Consider the following 21,327-nt stretch of genomic DNA (forward strand, 5'->3'; position numbering starts at 1 on the left):
ACGTTTTTAAGGAAATCACTATTCTTTCTTTTCTCTTCTAAAATATCAGTTATACACATTTCTTCAAATTCTTTATACATTTCTTCTTTCTCTACTATTCCCTTGAGAGTCAGGTCAAACTTTTTTTTTTTTTTATTCACAGAGCATAGATCTGTCTATAAAATGGACATTGATGCTATTCCTTATGTAGTAGCATGTCAAAGGAAATCTCCAGGCAGCAGAGCGACTTGGAACCTGACATTCATCATCCAGTGAAGTTTACCACACATAGGAAGGAGGCTTCACTCTCACCTTCTAACTCTTCTTAATGCTTCCTAGTCTAAAGGCTCAGAATACCCCTCTATCTCCGCTTCCTTCCCGACAGCATCAGCATTTTAATGGCGCAGAAGCAAAATCATTGATCGAATTGAAGACCAGACATAAATCCACACACCTATGGACACCTGGTTTTCAATAAGGCAGCCAGAGTTACCTTAAAAAAGGACAACATGTTCAATAAAAAGTTTAATCAAACTGGATGTCTGCATGCAGGAGAATGCAAAGAGATCCATACTTAGCACCCTGAGTTAAAAAAAAAAGAAAGGCCCAAACAAACAACCCAAAACTCAACTCAAAAGGGATCGGTCTTGAACGTAAAACTAGATGACCGAACTGTTAGACGAGAAAGCAGACAACACCCTTGAACTTACTGGCGTGGGCAAAGGCGTTCAGAACAGAGCACTGTCAGCATAGGCACTGAGATAAACAATTAATGAAGAGGACACTGTAAAATCGAGAAGCTTCTGCCTGCCAAAGGACTCCATCATTTGGACCATAGCATGAACAACTCAAGCGAAGCACAGGGAAGCAGCAATTAGCAGTAAGGGGCAGCGAACTAAACATTGGCTGCAGACTTTGATGTCTTTAAGGGTCTTAAAAAGCACTTTGTTTCTACTTGCCCAGAGCCATTTCAACATAACACCGCAGACAGCAAAGCAATAGACTTTGAATCTTACAGCATTTGCTATGCTGTGATTTCTAAGTGGCTATTCAGAGGCATACAGTGGAACAGCTGGATAGACCACCCTGTTCAGAGGTTTCTCCATAGATTATATCTACACATTGGTAAAGTCTGCTTTAAAAGGTCTTCAGAAATATTCTTTATAGTGTCTAAACACGGAGCTCAGTGGCAGCATGGTATACCATGCATGAGGTCTTGGATCCATGCAGCAATGGGAACTACAAATATTCTGCTCTAGTAATATCCTTTATCAACGGATGAAGAACTTTCCATAAATAGTTCTTAATGTTAAATGTGAGAGATATGAGAAAAATTAAAGAAGGTAAAATATTTACGCATTGCTCTATGATTAGATTTTCTATTTTGCATTACTACCCCATTCCTTCAAGTCTAATGGCAAATATATATTTAGTGTATCGTCACAAGTGAAATAAATGATTGGGTATTTCTCTGTCAACCATAAAACATACAGTTAGCATACGCTCTGTCTCTAGCAGTGACGAGATGAGAACGAGGAATACTCCCGTACTAACTGGGAATAATTCATGGATTTGAAACACCTGGTATATTTCATTAGAAGGTTTTATATTAAAGTAAGTGTCCATATTGAAGGGCCTATGTTATCTGTCAACAGAGCAGCATTTTTCTTCATGTGCTCCACATGAATCATCTATTCCAAATTCTTCTAATTAATAAGAACTGTTTTTATTCCGAGCAGCTAATTTCTAATGGATCCTTAAATCCCTGTGATTTATTTTCATACTCTTCTACAGTGAAGAGTAGGGCTCAGTTAACAAGTCTGACAGATGAGATTTTTTCTTTTCCTTTTAAATCTCATTGTAGAAGAAAATGAATGGGTTGGAGAGTCATGGGGCTTTAAGGAAGAAGCCTATTTTGGGCCACACAGCAGAACACTGGTTTTGAAGTAATGAAGCTCTCTTCATTTGAACCAAGGAAACCCATTCACTGGTGTGTGCGACTTTCAGGCATAAATACACACGAATGATAATATCACTAACCATCAGAAGCCCTTCAGGTACTTTAAATACACGGTATTATTTCTTTTGGGGGAAAGGTTTGAGTTTAACATAAAAGCCTGTCATTATGTCTTTTAACTTTGCAGACATAAAAATAGAGAGAATAAAGGGGATATTTTAGAATGTACTTAATGGATACATAAAACACGGTGAACTTTTTGCCTCTGATCAAATGCCTCGTGTCATTCTGGAGAACAATGACTTCGGAGGCAATTTTGGTTGTCAGGACTGAAGTGGGAGAGAGGGGATGAGGCAGAACTCCCAGTCTTCGGTGAACAGAATCGACAGACGCTGATGATCCCACCACAGCATCCAGGACAGCCATCACAACAAGGAAGGATGTGTCGTGAGACGCCAGCATTACCAGACGGAAATGAGAAACCTGGCTCTCAGGGCTTTGTTTAACTTCAATCTTATCTGAGGACGGTCTAGCAAACCACGCACCCTGACCCTGAGCAGTGTCTGACCTACCGTAGGTAATGGCTTAAAGTTTGTATTCCTCTCTTCTTCCTTCAAAAATTACCCACTTTCCTTTAGAGCAATCATTTAAATGCTGCCCATTGGGAAAAAATAATATAAAAAATAATATAAGTTAAAAAAAAGAAAAGAATATATGACTCAAATGCGTCTGTTGTGTCAGTCAGGACAACCTGCGTGCCACAAAACGCAAATTCTCAGGAGCATAGTTCAAAGTGTAAATACCCTGACGTCATGGGTCTTTCTATTCCTCCTCCTTGAAAATAAGGACTCTGTTACTGATTCTGCTTCTGAGCATTTCTGATTCCATCAATTTACTTACTACTCTTTAAAGAAAATTAAAATAAATTTTGAGCAGTTTTTCATTCACATACATTATAATTACGTTTTCTTTCGTCACCTTCTGTTATCCCCTCCCACTCCTCCTGATACTCTTCTTCCCAATTACATGTTCCCCCATAATATTTTTCTTCTCAATTAGATCCCCTACCCCCAGTCATCATACTTCTCACACAGGTGATCATTCCTGCTGAGGATTCCTAACTGCAATGGCCACGCCATCTACAATAAGCACCTTTTATAGTACTTTTAAGGTCTCTTCCCAATTATACGACCCCCAATGATATCTTTCTTCTCAGTCAGATACCCTATGCCACCCCTTGTAAGCCTTGCACAGTTGATCTTCCCTGCTGCAGGGCCCTATCTGTAATGTTCATATCATATACAAAAACCATCTTTGTATAGCTCTCTTCCCCATCTCCTGTCACTTACAGTATTTCTATCCCCTTTCTCATAATGTCCTCTGTTTCTGGGAGTGTGCAATATAAATATTCCATTTGGAGCTCAACGCTCTTTATTTGTAGTACTATAATTCCTAAAGGAGTTGGGAATCTCTTCATTTGACTATACCCCATTTCTAAATGGGGCCTCTCCAACCTAGGCCGAGAGTTAAACCAGTCTACATGAATTAACACATATTATGAAGGCAGATTACGGACATTTAGCGAATGTCAGTAAGGTTCCCCCATAGGGCCCAACTGACTCTACTCCTAACTACCAAACTGCTCAGCTGACTAATATCTTACTTTTTTTTTCCTAATCTAATCTCCAACAAAGCCATATTGTCTAAAAACAAACCAAGATAAATAAGAAGCATCCATTAGTAGTTTCTGGCCTTAAAATTCCTTTAATATAGTCTTAATTCTCTTAAATTTAGAGCTACATGCTTAGTGTTCCTTAGCTGTGTAACACTTGGGTGTCTTCTTATGTCATTTGCCTGTTGTCCTGACCTTTTGGATTTGATGTGCTCACTGGATCTTACCTCCATAGTATTCTTTCCCTGCTGGCTTAATTCCATACCATTCTCTGGATCTTAGCTCAAGATGTAAGAAACACTCCAGACAGTACCTGGAAATCTGATTTTACAGCCTAGGAGGGCTGCATTTCTCCACAACAAACTCATACTTACAACACACATCCTAGTTTAAAGCCACATATTTGTGCGATTATTGCCTTGGCAACCCAAACAAGGCTGCTCGCATCACAGACACTAAGTAATTAATTAGTAATAAACAAAGGCGAATGTTCGAAGTCAACCATTGAACTGAGAATGGGGTCCCCATTGGAAGAGTTAGGGAAAGGATTGAAGGAGCTGAAGGGGTTTGCAACCCCATAAGAACAACAAGACCAACCAACCAGATCTCCCAGGGACTAAACCACTACCCCAAGAGTACACATGGACAGACTCATGGCTCCCGCTGCATATGACCCATGGCTCAGAGGATGGCTTTGTTGGGCACCAATGGGAGAAGCTCTTAGTGCTGCCAAGGCCACCCCAAACCCCCATTGTAGGGGAAAGTCAGGATGGGGAGGCGGGAATGGGTGGGTGGTTGGGTGGGGGAACACCCTCATAGAAGAAGGGGGGGAATGGGATAGGGGGCTTATGGACTGGAAACTGGGAAAGGGGACAGCATTTGAAATGTAAATAAAAAAATTTAAAAAAAATCTGTTTGCCTTTGGAATTTATCAAGTGGCAAGTGTTTCCCACATTACGAATACCTTTCAAGACAAACAAATTGCAACACCACTAAAATCCGGGGAAAACACCTTCCCTGTGATCGTATGAGCCTGCTTTTCATACTGTGTGGTTTCACGAGCATCCATTGTTCCCTCAGCTTCTGCGGTCTCTCACGGATCGCCTGTTTACCCTTCTCAAGTCTCAGCACTTTCTGTGGAATCCGTAAAGTGCTGAGAAATGTGCTCTGTGAAGAATGGCGATGCCCATCTTTAAGCAGCAAGCTTCCTGGAAGGCCCGGAACGCGATGGCTGATTATAGCCTTAAACAACTGACAGGAAAACCACTTTGGATGGAGACAATCTCCATGAACAATCAGGTATGAGATCGTGAAAATTGTGTAGATGTCTGGCTTGTTGCTTAATAATAAAGAACCATCAGTATAAGCAGTGCGTCCTGTCGTTCATTGGAAACTTTCTCTCTGCAGCTTTCAGAAACAGTTCAATACTCCATTTGTGTCAGGGGAGGATGATAAAGACTCAGTCACTTGGTAAAGTTTACCCCTCAGGTAATAGCAGGATTGGAATTCAGGTTTCTCCCGCACTTAAAACTATGGGGAGAATACATGATTTATTTTAAATATGCTATATGCAACTTAATTCCAAGTAAAATATGTAATTTATCATATATATATATATATATATATATATATATATATATATACTATATGTAACTTTATCCCAAGAAAAATGTTGAAAGAGTCAACTTCCTCTTAAAAAAGAGATAGGATAGGCCGTTGAAAATGAACACCTCCAAGGTATGCGGTCATTTGATCAAAAGAACAAATCTTTATCACCCAAGTCTGCAATTTAATATAAAAGAATCTCAGGCCTCAGCTCCCTAATTCTTATGTTAGTTCCAAAGTCAATGAATTTAAAGTGTGAAACCACGGCTAACATTCAGTTTCCCCAAACCCAGCCCAGAAGTGCACGGCTTACACATTTATTCCCCAGGAATATAACTCAGACCAACATCGGGCAGTAACTTCATCTGCAGGAGTGGGAAGGCAGATCTCATCTATTCGCTAATGACGGAAGAGGAACTGCTTGAAAAAACTGCTCTACAGTCCACGAGGTTGACTTTCTAAACCGTCTTTGTAAATCCGCCCATCTATCAGGTTTAATTGTGCAGCCCTCCAATGTCTCCAGCAACAGCATCGACCACACAAAATGAATGTCCCCAAGCTAACTTTAATAACCATTTATGGATTTCCCTACCCTTATAAATCTGTTACAAAGCAATTACTCAGCGTCATTTTGTCTTAAACTCCTTTTAGTGTATTTTGCAGGTGTGTTTGTACTGGCGCAGCGGCTATCAAGTCATAAGAAGTTCAAGAATCAAACGAATGTGCTCATGCCATAATTAATCCATTTTTTTTGCAAGGTTTAGGTAAAGTATTTTGAAATGTTCACTTAAAATGTATACAGAATCCTTTTAAAAATGAAAAGTTTAAAGTTACTTTACAGTTCGAAGTCGCTGGCGTAAAAATGAAAGGACACTTAGATGCTTCAGAGTCATGTGGAACTCTTTTAACAATGACTTTGGAATGTACTGAAAGATCTACTTAGACCCAGAAATAGTGAATATTCTTTACCCTTAATTAGTACTGTGTATATCTGTCATAATAGCTAAAATCATAGCAAACGCATAATAAAAAGTTAATAAAAGTATATATATACATGGATTAAAAAGATCAAAATTTTAATTATTTACTAATGTACTTTATCCAAGGTTCCTCATAAGGAAAAATGTCCTTAGTACTCAACAATTATTCTCTTTGTGAAAATTCTTTACACAATGAATAATGTAAATCACTTTATTTGTGTCTAAAATATTCTGGATAAAATTCACTAAGCAAATCTGAATTGGAGAATTAAAATTAATTATTATACACAACCTCACTAAATGACTCCAAGTCTTAAAATTCTATGAGACGGTTTGCAAGGAATCTAACATTTGAGTGTGGGTTCTCTGCCAATGACTAGCGAGAAAAGGTAATTTATTTCTGCCAATTTCACTCTCAGACACAGTTCTGCACATTTTATATATCCACATGACCCATTATATATTTCTATGGTGACAACACTATTTGAGAATGTTGGTGACTAGAAACAGTCACTCAGTTATAGCTATCCAGCTGAGACTACAGAACACCTTCTCCATGCTTCTGAAGATGGGTGTATCCCATGTGAGGCCCAGGATGTGCTCTTCATGAGGCTGGATGGTAACTTGTCACAGGACCATCTCATGTATGCCTCATTTCTTCCTTCTCACTGCTTTACTTAGTCCTTCAAGTATCTGATAGCACATGCATGAGGAGTGCTTCAAACTAGTGGTATTAAGGCCACTGGTGAAAGTTTCTTTTTGGATTCCTTCTTAAGTCTTACATCATTTTCATTTAAATAACTGACATCCGTCCCCACATCTTTACGCTTGACTCAAAGAAACCTAGGAGAACATTACATTTTCAGCCATCATTGGGGTAGAACAGCTATTTTCTTTAAGGGTCAAGAACACAAGAAGCTCTTCACCCTTCTTGGAAGAAATAAGTTAAAAAAAGAATAGCTTTATAATTCAAAGTGCTACTGGGTCTCATGAGTTAGTGTTAGAAAAATAAATAAATAAGTGGTGGGTAGGTAAATACAGGAACCGCAGAAGTCAGGCATTCTATTTATACCACTGCGTCAGAACACTAAGGAGAGGGAGTCAGTCTCATAAATCTTTCTCTTGTTCAATTGTACAGAGACGCCATTAAACCTCTGATGATGGTATTTTCCTTTTGGCTTGCTCACAAAGGACTCATTGGTATTGTAGATTTTGTGTAAGGTGCCATCACATGTTGCTTTTTGAGTGTTTCCTATTTTATAACACAAACCTCTTTCCCTCACCCTCTCTAGATTGTTGTTTCATTTAAAAAAAATCATGTCATTTAAATACAAAATTAGTAAGAAAAAGCCATGGTGAATGCATCACAAACACACAGGCGGTGTTTAGGATAAGGTTCCTGAATTCATCATCTCTAAGAGCAGCAATACATGCAGGGGATGTTGCTGTTGTTGAGGTGGTGGTGGTGTCTGTGTGTGAATACAATGTTTATTGTAGCAAACTAATTTTCCTGGGCTTGGGTGGATTGATGCAATGTACAATGTTTCTAAAAACCATCCTCTCCTAAAGCAGCTGATTCTGCCTTGGTACAGTCTAGCAAAAGTGTTCCACATTCATCCAGTCAACAGCTACAGCTTTGCAGGGACCACACTGTGTGATGAACTCGAGGCTCTTAACCAGGATCCTGGATTCTAATGAACCTAACTTGAACCTGAAAAAGGTCCCCCAACACTATTAGTCTTGGCTTTGGCTCAAATAACCATATTAATGGTCAGACACAATGCACTATTATGCTACCAGCCTTTGTGAAATCAGCAATTTAAGGGAACTGTTCCAACAAATGCTTTAAACGAAGTCCACATCAAAGGAAGGAAACTCCGAACTGAAGGTCTGGCTTTTAGTTATTTTTTTTCTTGGTCATAACCTTTTATACCTAGATATTATATGAGCTCTAAAACAAGCATGGGACCCATACACAACCTCACATTTATCAATAAGGTCTTCCTTTTTCCAGAGTTTGCTTTTTTTGAAAGTTTTAAAGTTTGTAACTTACTTCCGTCAGTAAAACCTACAGTACCTACGACTCCCTATATACGGATTCGTCCACTGTAACTCTGAATTCTTGAATAACCATCTAGCAGTCTCAAAGGGCCACGTGTACAGGTGACATGATATAAAACCCGTAATTCTTATTGTCGAAATGATAACGTTTATATTAGAAAATGATTAAGTTTAGGGATGCTGATGTCTTCTAGTGGAATACAGCTCTTGATCCAAATTTAAGGCTACATTATATGTCCATTATTGCCCGGGAATATCCATTCAAGCAGTGACCTGTCAACATATTATGGTTTCATGATGCCTGTGGATATCAAAATCTAAAGGCATAAAATGGTGTTATGTTTGCATGTAACAAAGATGCATCCCCCTGTACCCGAATTCTTCTACATTACATATTATGCCCATCACAGTATCCGTAGTTACAGTGCCTTATTAAATAATGCGGGCAAGAATAATTGTCTGAACACATCCAGCCCACACAATGATCCTTTGCAATCCTGCAGATATTGAGAATACCTCTTTATTTTCAGCTCACTCAGGTCTACTTGTATTATAAGTAGACTGAATTTTCGGAGTGAAAATGAAAGAATTCAGCATTGTTTGTTCTCTCTAGAAAGTCAGCAGCACTGAGCCTAACAGGAACCCCAATCATCATAGTACATGTAAAAATGAACCATGGTATTCATAAATTTGTCTAAATAAAAAACTTGATTATTTAGGCCTCAAGCTTGGATGTTTAATTTTTATTGGGGGTGTGTCCTGCTTACAGGACGATACAAGAATGGCTTTGTAGTTGCACACATGACTCACGGTATCTTTCACACAACTACTGATAAGCAGCCATGATGCCGAGGATGGGCAAAGCAATGACTGCTGTTTAAGACGCGCCACTTACTTTCCACTTACTTGACTATTTCAGGTTCACTGGCTGCTTCAACTCTCCAAACGTCCTTTGAGAGAAACAACGCACCCCCATTTTACTGGTGAGCAATACGAGACTCGGGAATGTAATACCTCATCGAGCCATCTTTCAGCACAAGTACAGTGTTCCAAAAGATGGTGCGATTAATTTCCCCTGTACGCTGTTCTCTGCAGAAGCAAAAAGTAAGACTCCCGAAACAGTCTACTGAATACTTAGTAAGGACTAAGTATCAAAGGGCCAGCAACAATTTGCCTTGAGGAATTGTGTAAGACAATGACCACACTCTCCATTGATGATTTACCACGGTTTTAAATTTCGATGCATATCAAATGAAAATTTCAACTAATCTGACAAACCTTAGGGGTTTGTTGCTGTTGTTTTTGTGTGGGGATGGGGGATGAAGATGAGAGAGAGAGAACCATGGAACCCTATCCTTGACTCAGGACTTCCCAGTCCACCTTGGCTCGTGGCACAGAGGGTGTTGTGGTGTTTAACTTGTGCCAATTTGCCTGGGTAAAGGGGTATCCAGATAGCTGGTGAGACAAGTGTGTTTGCGAGGGTATTTTCAGAAGAGGTCAGCCATTAAAACTATACACGGAGGAATGAATGTGTTCTCACTAACGTCGTCAGTTTAATGTGCATTCCTTACTTCATGTGTGGCCAAAGACTTATGATTTCCTATTGTTCTGCATTTGTGTTATACTATGCAAATGATGTTACAGACAGCAAATTCAAGTAACTTTTCTTTCTTTCTTTCTTTCTTTCTTTCTTTCTTTCTTTTTTTTTGCATTCCTGTTCAAATGAATCATAAAGCAGAAGAAACCATCTGTAGCATCAACAATGCATTGGACTGAAGAACTGCCAAGGACAGTACCAAGGCAGTGCTTCATGAAGTTTGCTTGAATAGGAGAGCCATGAAGATGGGAGTCAGAGTGATCAGCCAACGGCAGTCGACAAGAACCAAATGAGAGCAATCACTGAAGCGGATCCCACTTCAGCTACACAAGCAGATGCCAACAACTGAATGTGGACCATCCCATGGTCATTTGAAGCAAATTAGAAAGGCAAAGAACTTGCTAAGTGAAGCCTTGTGAACTGATCAAAATGTTTCCTTAAAAAATGTCACTTCAAACAAAAATATTCATAGGAGGAGATATGGAGACAAAGTTTGGAGCAGAGACTGAAGGAGTGGCCGGCCATTCAGAACCTACACCACCTGGGGACCCAGCCCATATATATACAGCCACCAAACCCAGACAATATTGCTGATGCCAAGAAGTTCATGCTGACAGGAGCCTGATATATCTGTCTCCTGAGAGGCTCTGCTAGAGCATGACAAATACAGAAATACAGAGGCGAATGCTTACAGCCAACCATTGAACTGAGAACGGGGTCCCCATTGGAGGAGTTGGAGAAAGGACTGAACGAGCTGAAGGCATTTGCAACCCCATAAGAACAACAATTCCAACCAACCAGAGCTCCCAGGGACTAAACCACCATGCAAGGAGTACACAAGACAGACCCATGGCTCCAGCTGCATATAGCAGAGGATGGCCTTATTGGGCACCAAAGGGAGGAGAAGCCCTTGGTCCTGCCCAGTGTAGGGGAATGTCAGGGTGGGGAGGTGGGAAGGGGTGGGTGGTCAGGTAGTGGAAAGGGAATAACATTTAAAATATAATAAAAAGTAATCCAATAAAAAATGAAAATAACCAGTACAGGAAAAACAAAACAAAAACAAAAACAAAAAACAACCTGTGGTCCTCTCTTAATCCATACAATAGCTATGAACAATGTCTTGATATGGTTGTGACAATGCTAAGAGAGATGAATTGTGCACAATGAGTATCTCAGTGATTTGACCTGGAAGATACTTCAAAGCACTTCCCAAAGCCAACTTTGTAACCAAGAAGGTCATGATCCCTGTTTCGTGATCTGCTTCAGGTCTGACCCAGCCTAGCTTTGGAGACCATCACGTCTGCAAAGTATGCTCAGCAAATCGATGAGATGTGCCCCAGGCTGCAATCTGCACGGCTAACACTGCTCCACAGGAAGACTCCAGTTCTTCAGGGCCATACTCAATCACATGTCATGCAACCATCGCTTCAAACACTGAAGCGATGAATATTTGAATATTCATCTAAGAATATTTGCCTCATCTAATTTGCATCATCTAATATGGGGTCCTGTTCCCCTGGCCCTTTACCAACCATGTATTATGCCTTCAAGTTTCTCAACAACCTCTTTTTCAGAAGAAAAGATATTTTCACAACGTTCTAATAGTTCATCAAATCCCAATGCATTGATTTGTATGTTGTAGAAATAAAGCAAGTATTTCCTATTGGTAAAAATGTGTTGGTTGATTGATAAAGATGTGATTGATCCTAACGATTGTAATTTAACAGTCATAGTCTGAAACTGTAACTCCTTTTCCACCAACCTAAATAAAAGTAGAGCGACTTTCATTGAATGGAGGAGCAGACAGGTAGTTTGGCACAAGAAATAGACTTGGATCTTATTCCAGAGAGATGGGGACCGTGATAAGAGTTTAATGCAGGGAACTAACACAACTGGATTCATGTTTTAGATAAGAGAATCTAAAGATGTGAGAGATGCTACAGCATCACAGAGGTGCCGGATACTGGCATTAATAGCGGCAAGAAGACAAGAACGATGAGAACAATGGGAGAAATGTTTAAAAGGCAGAGAAGGAGTACGAGTTTGTGATGAATGGTTGGAAGCTAGACATGGGAAGGGAGAGTGAGGGATGCGACACTTAGAATCTAAACGGTTCTGTATGTGACTGCAGACTGTACTTCCAGGGGCCGTGAGAGCCCATCGCAAGTTGCACCTCCGGGACCTTGGACGACCATGGCAAGTTGTTCTTCCTAATGCTCAAGTCTGTTTTATTGCTCATCGCAAAGACAGCAGGAACTCCAAGGTTCCTACAAGCCTCGGAGAGCTGCTTCTCGTTTTGCTCACCACTTCCCAGTTCACTGGGGCCCTGCACAGGGGTCAGTCACAAACTACAGCACCTGAGACCCCAGCGGCTCTTCCTGTCTGACACCTGCAGTTCAGCATCAGGGAAAAAGGCCCTGGGACGCATCCCATTAGTTGCAATTAAATCAGCCCAAAGACAGCCTGGGCACTTTTTCCCCTCTGCCTTTGTGTCTCCTCCCCCATTTGATGTCAATCTCATACTCTGAAGAGCAGCCTTCCAGCAGCCGTCACTAGCTAATCAATCCTAACGAGGATGTACTTTTCTCCTTCATTATATACTTGGCATAAATACTGATGAGAGGCAAAAGACAATATAATTCTATGGAATAGAATAGAGGACACACCCCTTTGACAATTCCTTTTAGCATTGCTATTATATGCCCGGCAATGAATTTAGAGAGACAGCAATATAGGTTGTGCTATGTTTGAAATTAAACACGCATTTCTGAGAGAATGGTTGATTTCAGATCAGGGTTTAAAAAAGAGGGAGTGGGAGACCAGTCACTCCCTAGAGGACCTCCAGGAGTATCGCCAGGCTTGGCAATGGCTGGCACTTGCATTTTGTTTTAACACAGATCCAGGAAATCAGGCATCAAAGACTAAGTGGTTCCTGTGAGTAGCCTAGGAGGTGGGTGCCAGCAGGTGTACAGTGGGGTAGGAATAGAGATAATGACATATAGCTTCCGATGTCTGAGTGGTGCAGCGGTCAGGCCCCAAGAGAAACAGGAGAAGTAAGAACCTCTTAGTTCCTATTGTGAGACAGGTCCCCAAAAACGGGATTAGATTTTCTTAATGGTTCAGCTCAGGGAGATAAAGGTGATTGCTTAGGAAATGGCCGGGGTGTAGACGTCTACATTCAGTTCAGCTTCCTGTGACTGATGGGACACAGTGATGGGAACATGGTCACTGCGCTGATAGAGTCACAAATTCACTCTGGAAATAAAATTGTGACAGTAATAAGAGTTGCTTTATCTGTGAAGTTGTGAGGAGAGTAGAAAGATTAATGACACTACCTAGTTTGTCCTGTTTAAGCAATGAGCAGCTCAAACAAAAGAATCTTCCTCACTGAAGGCAAAATTGGACATGAAGGAATTAGAGTTTAAATCCTAGGCAGTCTTGTCCACTTTCCTTTTGCTACAGTAGTACTCAAAAGGGGAACGACTTGGAAAAAGTTGTGCACATAACCGCCATTGAATTAAGTAATTGACAAATCTTATAATGTGGTTACAAAACAATATATTAAAGAGAAATATTTATTTTCCCCGAATCTTTAAAAATATGTTGAAGATACAGTCATTGTGAGTGATCAAAATTCTAACTTTAACCCAAGGAAAAAGAATCACACCCTTTAAAAAGAAAGCCGTGGATTGTGACTAAAAGGAACACAAACAAACCAATTTCACAGGATTATTATCTGACTCTAAGAAAAACCTCAAGGCCCACCTGTCAGGCATCCACTAAACAATGTAATGCATTTCGATTAAGACAGCAAAATAGTATGAAACAAAAGTCTCGCATTCTCAAATACCGAAGGGAGGCATAAATTGTAACAGTTTCAGTGACAGTGTTTAAGAGCTTGGCAGAATGCCTCCATGCATCTATTTTCCTCTGGTTAGATTTCATGTTTTATGGATATGTCACAACCTATAAAGTTGTTATAAATACTGCACTAAATATAATTTCCTTTAAAAGATGGGGCTATTATGCTATGTTAAGCACTTGTTTGGAAGCGAATTCATTCCTACCGAGATAGTACTGGCAATCCTAACACTCGTGAATGAGCTATTAGAGTTCCCACGTAAGGACAGCCTAAGACTGTGGTGAACTGTATCATTTGTTCATAAGCGGTAATCGCTTTTGTTCGCGTTTTCTTAGGTTTATAAATTAAATTCTAGGAGAAATGTGTAGATGGTAGGTATGTATGTATGTATGAGGAAATACATACACATATGGGAAAGAGAGTTGTAAAGAAACATTAGGCATAATTAAACAACCGATGATTTAAAACCACAGGTAGTAAATACTAGATAACCTCAGATGATAATGGACTACAGATTCTGAGTAGGAATTAAGCAGAGCTTTTTCCTATTCTAACTCTTCTAAACAGGACTGTTTCCTCATTTTAATTAGGTATACAAGGAGCATAATTAATTAAACATAACAAATGTTATTTTCCCATTGGTCAAATTGCTGCTGAGCCTTGAGTCACATTCTGCCAGCAAAATTCAGTGACGTACACAACCTGACGTGTACAATGCAGGAACTGAGATTTTCCTGACCCTTGATATTTACTGGTGAACTATTTCTAGAGGTGTGGCCGAATGCATTGAAGACTTCAACTTCCTAATGTCACTAACGTTTATTATGACTTCCCTTACCAAGAAAGAGAAGAACAACTGTATTTAGTAATCTACATTTTGATTTAGCACAAAACTTATTTTGGCTTCGGTGTGCTGCTGCCACAGAACTCCCGTTGTGGGTGGACCTCAGGTGGTGTGGCTGTCACAGTGCAGTGACAAGGTTGGAACAGGGTGGCCTCAGCAGGCCATGCCAGTCGGAAGTGTCATGAATACTAAGAAGGTTTCGAGGTTGTTTATTCATGAATAATGTTATTAGCGTTTGCATTGCACAGAAAGGCTCTAATGCTACAGAGGGATGCATGGGAAAGGCTGAGAATCTTAAGACCCGCACAGCAATCCACCAGATCCGTTAACAGACCAGACTGATGTCAACACCTCCTGAGGAGAGCTCCATAACAGCTCAACACTGGAGAAAGGTACAATGCCTTTTAACAATTTGTGTGCCCAACAGTCTTGATATCCATTAATCCACTTAGTGTCCATTTGATAAACGCTCATCATAATTGTAGCCCCGGCTTTAATGATTCTAACACAATCTTTGCTACTATTTCTGTGACATACATTTTCAACTTCTGAAAAGTGGAGAATTATAAAGAATCATCTCTGTCAATCCACAGAATATTTTCTTATTTTTCGTAACTTCTCTGTAAACAAACAATATGGAGGCAGATTTCTGTGCTCCAGGGAGGAGCTGCCGAATCAGGTCTGAGAATCTGAATATTTACCATGAGGATTTTTGTGTAGTCCTAGATTTTCCTGTTTCCTTATTTTCTCAGTCTGTCTTGTTTTATACATTTAACAAATTCAACATGATGTTATTAAAATATGCAAATAGTCAATGATTACTATTTACTTGCTTCCAAACACAGACCACAGACAGAGTGAATCACTCATATGAGCTTCTCCAGCTCTGACCCAGTGCAGTTGGCTGTTGCCCGTCAGGATCGAGTCATTAGGAGCAGCTCTAGTTTTCCTCATGATTCGTCTGTGCTGTTTTACCACTCGAGCACAGGCTAACATGTGGATTCGTATTTCAGTTTCAACAAGTATTTATTAAAGCACAGTGAAGAATATCTAAGCAGAAATGCCAGGGAAGGACTGGGGACTGGATTTAGTTCTGTAGGAAAATAACTGCTAGGAAGAAAAATGCATGAAGATAATACCAAGTCACATACACGCATGCACACATGCGTGCACACACACACACACACACAGACACGCACACACAAACATACACACAAAGGCACACAATGCATACACAGGCACATATACACAACATACACATACAACATATACACACAAATGAACACACATACACAAACACCATAAATGACATATATATATATACATACATATACATATATATATATATGTACACATATAACATGTACACACAGCAAACAGCATATACATAGTTACCACACACAGACACAGAAACTATATACAGACACTTGTCTTCACAATGCACATACCACAAACACATATACACAGACCACAAGTACACATATATAGACACTACACACACATAAAACAGATAAAATACATACACAGACACTCATAACATACACATGCATACATACTCCACCTACAACATACACATATAATAAATGTAGACACACATACCATAACATACACATGTACATACACCCAAACATACACCACATATGTGTTAGCACATACACATATACACTCATAGATGAAGAAAAGCAATAAAGGCTAGAAGGAGGGAAGGAAGGAGGGGGGGAGGGAGGAGGAAGGAGGAGGAGGGAGGGGAGGAGGGAAGGAGGAGGAGGAAGGAGGAAACCTACAGAAAAGTCTCACCTCAAGAAAAGAATATGGAATATTCTTTATAGATACTCTCTAAAATAGGGCAGAACTGGGTAAAGGTGGAACTCTGTGCTAAGTGACGTACTAAACCACAAAAGCTAAAAAAGTAAAAGAAAAAAGCTTCCAAAAAAAGGAGCAGAAAAAAATAATTCTCAAACAGAGTTCCTTCTAAGATTTTGGAATTAATTTTCTCTATATTAGAGGTGATAAAGCACTACCCTTATTTAAAGCACATTTTATTCATAATATTAATATGCCGAAGTTTTCCTATCTGAGTTCTGTGAAGGGAATATTCACAGGATGGCTAACTGGCTAAGTGCATAGAAGGTCGCTTTTCAAGTGCAAACCGACTCCAATATTCCCTCTTAAAAGAAACCACACAGAACTACAAATTACACTTCTAACTCCTTTGCTGTAACTGCTTCCTGCTAGCAAAGTGATTCAATTTTGATTAGGTCCCTTTGTAGTAACTAATATACACTACATTCTTCACAAAGGATGAAAAAAATATAAAAAACTCCAAATATCGAGTTTCCATTGAATTCTTCTTAGCTCTCTCTTTGAATCAGAGTGTTGCTTTTCTTTAGTACGCTGTCTACTGTTCTGATAGGTTAAGGTGACTTCAACAGTAATGCTACCGTACATATTTAATACATAACGAGTAATACAGTCCCTGCTACTCCCAGATCCCCCACAACTTCATAGAAAACCGAATGTATTTGAAATGAGAATGTCTGAATTCAGCAAGCAGATCTGGACTGGATCATTTGTAACCAGTTTCCACTGAAACCAATTCAGGCTTAGGAGCAAGCATTCCGTATGGAAAACGTAAGGCTGGCTTAGCCGTGGAACTGAGTTTAAAATTGCAGGAAGAGACCAGAATGACTTGTTTATATTAGCATCAGTCTACCAGGGTAGAAGGCTCTGGCTGGGTTTGAAGTGAGACTTATTTAATATCAGTCTACCAGGGTAGAAGGCTCTTGCTGAGGTTTGAAGTGAGACTTATTTAACTGACTGATAGACAGCCAGTTTCCTGTCACAGTACCCTGGAGATAGACACACCTTTTCATGCTTTCTAGTCATCATGGCCACGGTCACTGCCTCTGGTGGGCTTTTGAACTGGGATTTGACATCTCTTGAACTTAGGCTTGCTCTAGATGTGAGTGGTTTTCTTCTCACACAGCATTACCCTGAGTAAGAATTTCAAGCCTAACTTAGCTTAAGAAGTATTGGACGCCTTAGAAATTCAATGTTTGTTCTTGACTTTTTTTTTTCATTTTTTCTTTTTTTTTATGAGGTTGAGCTAAAAAAACAAAACAAAACAAAAAAACAAAAAACAAAATGGGACGTAATAGCTTTCGAGACAAACAGGAAATATCTTCTTTTCTAATGTGAGAAGCCCATAGGCTGCTTTGTGGAAATCCACTGTAGAAAAATTCTATCAAAAACCACCTTTTTCTTCTTAATAGCTTTCAAAGAGACAGCATTCAGAAAAGATGACAGCCACAAGTGTTGCTAATGTTAGCCCAAAAACAACCTGAGTGGTTTATGTTCCCTGTTTACTATATATACTTGTCAAAATAGGGAGATCTTTACAGAAAAAAAAAAGTCATGTATTTAAAGGTCATTGCCTCTCAAATTCCACATTAAAGGATTTCTAACTAGGAAAAAAAGAAAGTTCTCAGACGAGATACAATGAAATATAACTACTGTAACATCATGGCGGCAGAAGGATGATGAAGGACACAGATGTCCAAATTCTGAACACAACGGCGGGTAAACATCTACACACATCTGCAAACATCAGCTTGAAGACACTAACTACTTTCAGGAAACCTGTGCTATTGAACATTGGATCCACTTTAGCACATGAACTCAGTAAGAAATCTGTGTCAAAATCAGCCAAGGAGAAGTGAAATTTATTCACTCTATGCTTCTGACACTAGTTTTGTCATAGGTATTGTGTGAAGAGAAGAGGGCAAAGCAAGCGTTGCATTCTGGGAGGTGCAGAATCCACCGGCACTCTTCAGGTTACGCAGCCCTGGTCTGAAACATGACCTGAAGCCACGCACATCTTATTTTCTGCTTACAACAAAGATCTCACCGGAACAACTGCCGTTAAATGAAAAGTTTTAAAGGACATTGTATTTCAAGACACAGAGTATGAAACATTGTAGCATTTGAGATCCAACTTACCATGAGTCTGAAAATTTAACTCAATTCCTTCCAAGGCGTGTACAAATAAATACAATACTTCATTTGAATATTTGACAGAAAATATTCGAGTAATAAGTGCAAACTATTCAGTAGCGTATTCTGCAAGCATCAACATTGTATTCCTCCTGATAAAACAACCACATGTGTGCACACACGCACGCACGCGCACACATGCACACACGCACAGACACGTGACCCCTCTCCATTTTCTACCTTGAACTGTCAAAGTGGCTGATGCTTCGGCTTTCCCAACCATATTTTCTGCAACACAAGTGTATGATCCCATGTCGCCAGCTGTCACCTTCCGAATTTTCAAAGTATGATCATCTCGGATCTCATATCTGTTGATGTGGTGAAAGAAAACAAAGGCATGGGGTTTACTTCTTGGGACAAATGACGCCATCACAAGTACGAATCTATGCCATGTCTGCATCAAAGAGTGAGCAGTCAGCCCTCTAAACAATCAGAAACAAAGTGGATGCAAATTAATTGTTTCCAAAAGAGCAATTGGTGTCTGCGAGCGACTGTGCTCAAATTAAAGTTAAATGGCACGGCGCCCTTGAGTAAGTCTGAAATTTATAGGTTTTCTCCATCTGCAAGAAGGTTAGGATCCAGCAGATAGATACCATTTTATAGAGGCGGGACCCGAGGCCGCTTGATGTGGCTTTTCAAGTATTTAGTGGCAGTGTGGAAAACTGAAGGCAGATACGTCACTTGATGTATCAGTTTACTTCAGTGTTTCTTCAGCAGCCTTAGCTAGGAAACTTAAGTCTCTTCTGTTAAAGCCACAGCATCTGTGTCCCCTCTCCATAATGAAGTGACATCCATTGTTTTAACGGACCAAGTTTGCTCCTGGATACTAAACCTGTTCACCCTTTGTGGCTCAGCAGTGTCGTGCAATGTGAAGTAAAATTCTTTACTGCATGAATCCCCACTCCATTTGGCCCTAATAGCTCTAGTCTGATACCACATGACGCTTCCCACATACTTTGTACGTGAGCTATGGTAAACTTTCCTACCACGTCTCTGTCTATGCTACAATGGTTCATATGTGCAATATTTTACTTTTATTTTCTTATATATAATATATATATATATATGCCATTGCATATGGTTCATTTTTCTTTAATAAGATTCTCCCGACTCTGTACCTATGTATGGTCCAAAAGAACTTAATAATGTCATTGGGTATGTATCCATGCTAATACCCCTGCCCTTTTTTATGTTCCTTAAGCATAGACACCCTCCGTCTGAGAGCTACAATGCCAACACTTAGCAAGGCCCAACATACTCCGCTGAATGGATACACATAAGACAACAGTCTTGTGAAAATACCAGAATGTTCTATACCACTATCTCGCCAGCAATGCTCCCTAAATCTTAGATCTCTCTTCTTGTATTTAAGGTGTTAACAGTCATCAAGAAATCCTGACTTCTACTCTTTCCTGGCAATACTACAGATAATAAAGACGAAATCCAATTTTACCTGACTCATAGTTACATGTTTAATGCTATGTCCATCTTCCTTCTCCTACCTGTTCCTTTGCTCCTTAACTTGCGATGCAAATATATCAAAATGAGTGTATTATAAACCGATGATACGATAAATCCAAGTTCATTACAGGTACTTGGTTTCCCATACCCTGTCTTGGCAACACAGTATATGCTACAGAGCACTGCTTTATTGGTTGACTTTTGTTGTTCTTTTGTTTTTGTTTTGTTCCGATCATGGGAACTGGGCTCATTGCTGCTCACTTACAACTAGGCCTGGTAAAGACTGTAATTCAAAGCATGGGTCGTTGAACACTTTCATGGAATAAAGACTGAATGTGACGCTATCAGAGTGAGGACTATGATGTCGCTGACTAAGGACATGCATGGCCTGACTGCAAACAGAAACTTCAAACCGATGCATCACATTGTGAAGCCCCCATCATCTGTACCTGGATTTGGGCAGCTCTCCGTCATCTTTCCTCCACCGAACCGTAGGCACGGGGTCTCCTCGGGCCTCACACTTAAACTCAGCACTGTCATCCACAGTCACTGCCAAATTACTGGGTCTCTTCACAAAGGACGGTCTCTCTGGAAGATGAATGAGTGGAAAACCCCTTAGGATGGTCAGTAAGGACAGACTTCGTTTTCCCCTCACACCTTCCCATTCCTGTAGAACTCTCATCGTTTCAATGCTACACTAATTTCAAATCTTTGGCTTTTCCCCCCATCAAGCTGCTTTGCGGATTCCTTCTCGTGCCTTCTCTTTCCTCCACATACTGGATTACTGGTATTCCCTATGTAAAAGGTTATTTATATTCTTTGATTGAAGGTGGATTTTCCCCCTTGTATAAAGATACAGAATATTAACAGTGAGCATGCTCTACAGGCGCTAGATGATGTCAGATAGGAATACACTTACCTAAGACAGTCAGCTCCGCGACTTCGCTCTCCCGCTCCCCTACCATGTTGGTACCAACACAAACATACTTGCCAGCATCGCTTTTACGGGTGTAAGTGATCATGAGCTTCCCTCCTCGGATCTTCAAAAGAAAACAAAAAGCCCCAAAACAATTGACATGGATACCAGGAACTGTCTTTAACTGTTAGCAGTTGAGATCTTCATAAATGAAGACCATTCTCTACACAAAATGAATCAAAGCATAATGAAGCAAAACAGCTTGGGAATACAAAAAAATAAATTTGAAGTGTACAATATAAAAGAAAAACACTTTATTTACCTAGACGTCTGGAAAAGT

General features: G+C 39.9%; 1 protein-coding gene across 1 annotated transcript in view; it reads right to left on the minus strand.

The window, feature by feature from the left end:
• Robo1 (roundabout guidance receptor 1) overlaps window positions 1-21,327 on the minus strand; it is a 134,498-nt gene that overhangs the window by 85,481 nt on the left and 27,690 nt on the right. Inside the window, exons 2-4 of the mRNA XM_032899684.1 lie at window positions 20,991-21,111; window positions 20,521-20,659; window positions 18,791-18,918 (exon numbers count right to left, since the gene is read on the minus strand). Coding sequence (XP_032755575.1) covers window positions 18,791-18,918; window positions 20,521-20,659; window positions 20,991-21,111 — 388 coding nt within the window. The remainder of the gene's footprint in view (window positions 1-18,790; window positions 18,919-20,520; window positions 20,660-20,990; window positions 21,112-21,327) is intronic.

This window comes from Rattus rattus, chromosome 4 (assembly GCF_011064425.1).
Source record: "Rattus rattus isolate New Zealand chromosome 4, Rrattus_CSIRO_v1, whole genome shotgun sequence".
In the NCBI taxonomy this organism is placed as follows: domain Eukaryota; kingdom Metazoa; phylum Chordata; class Mammalia; order Rodentia; family Muridae; genus Rattus; species Rattus rattus.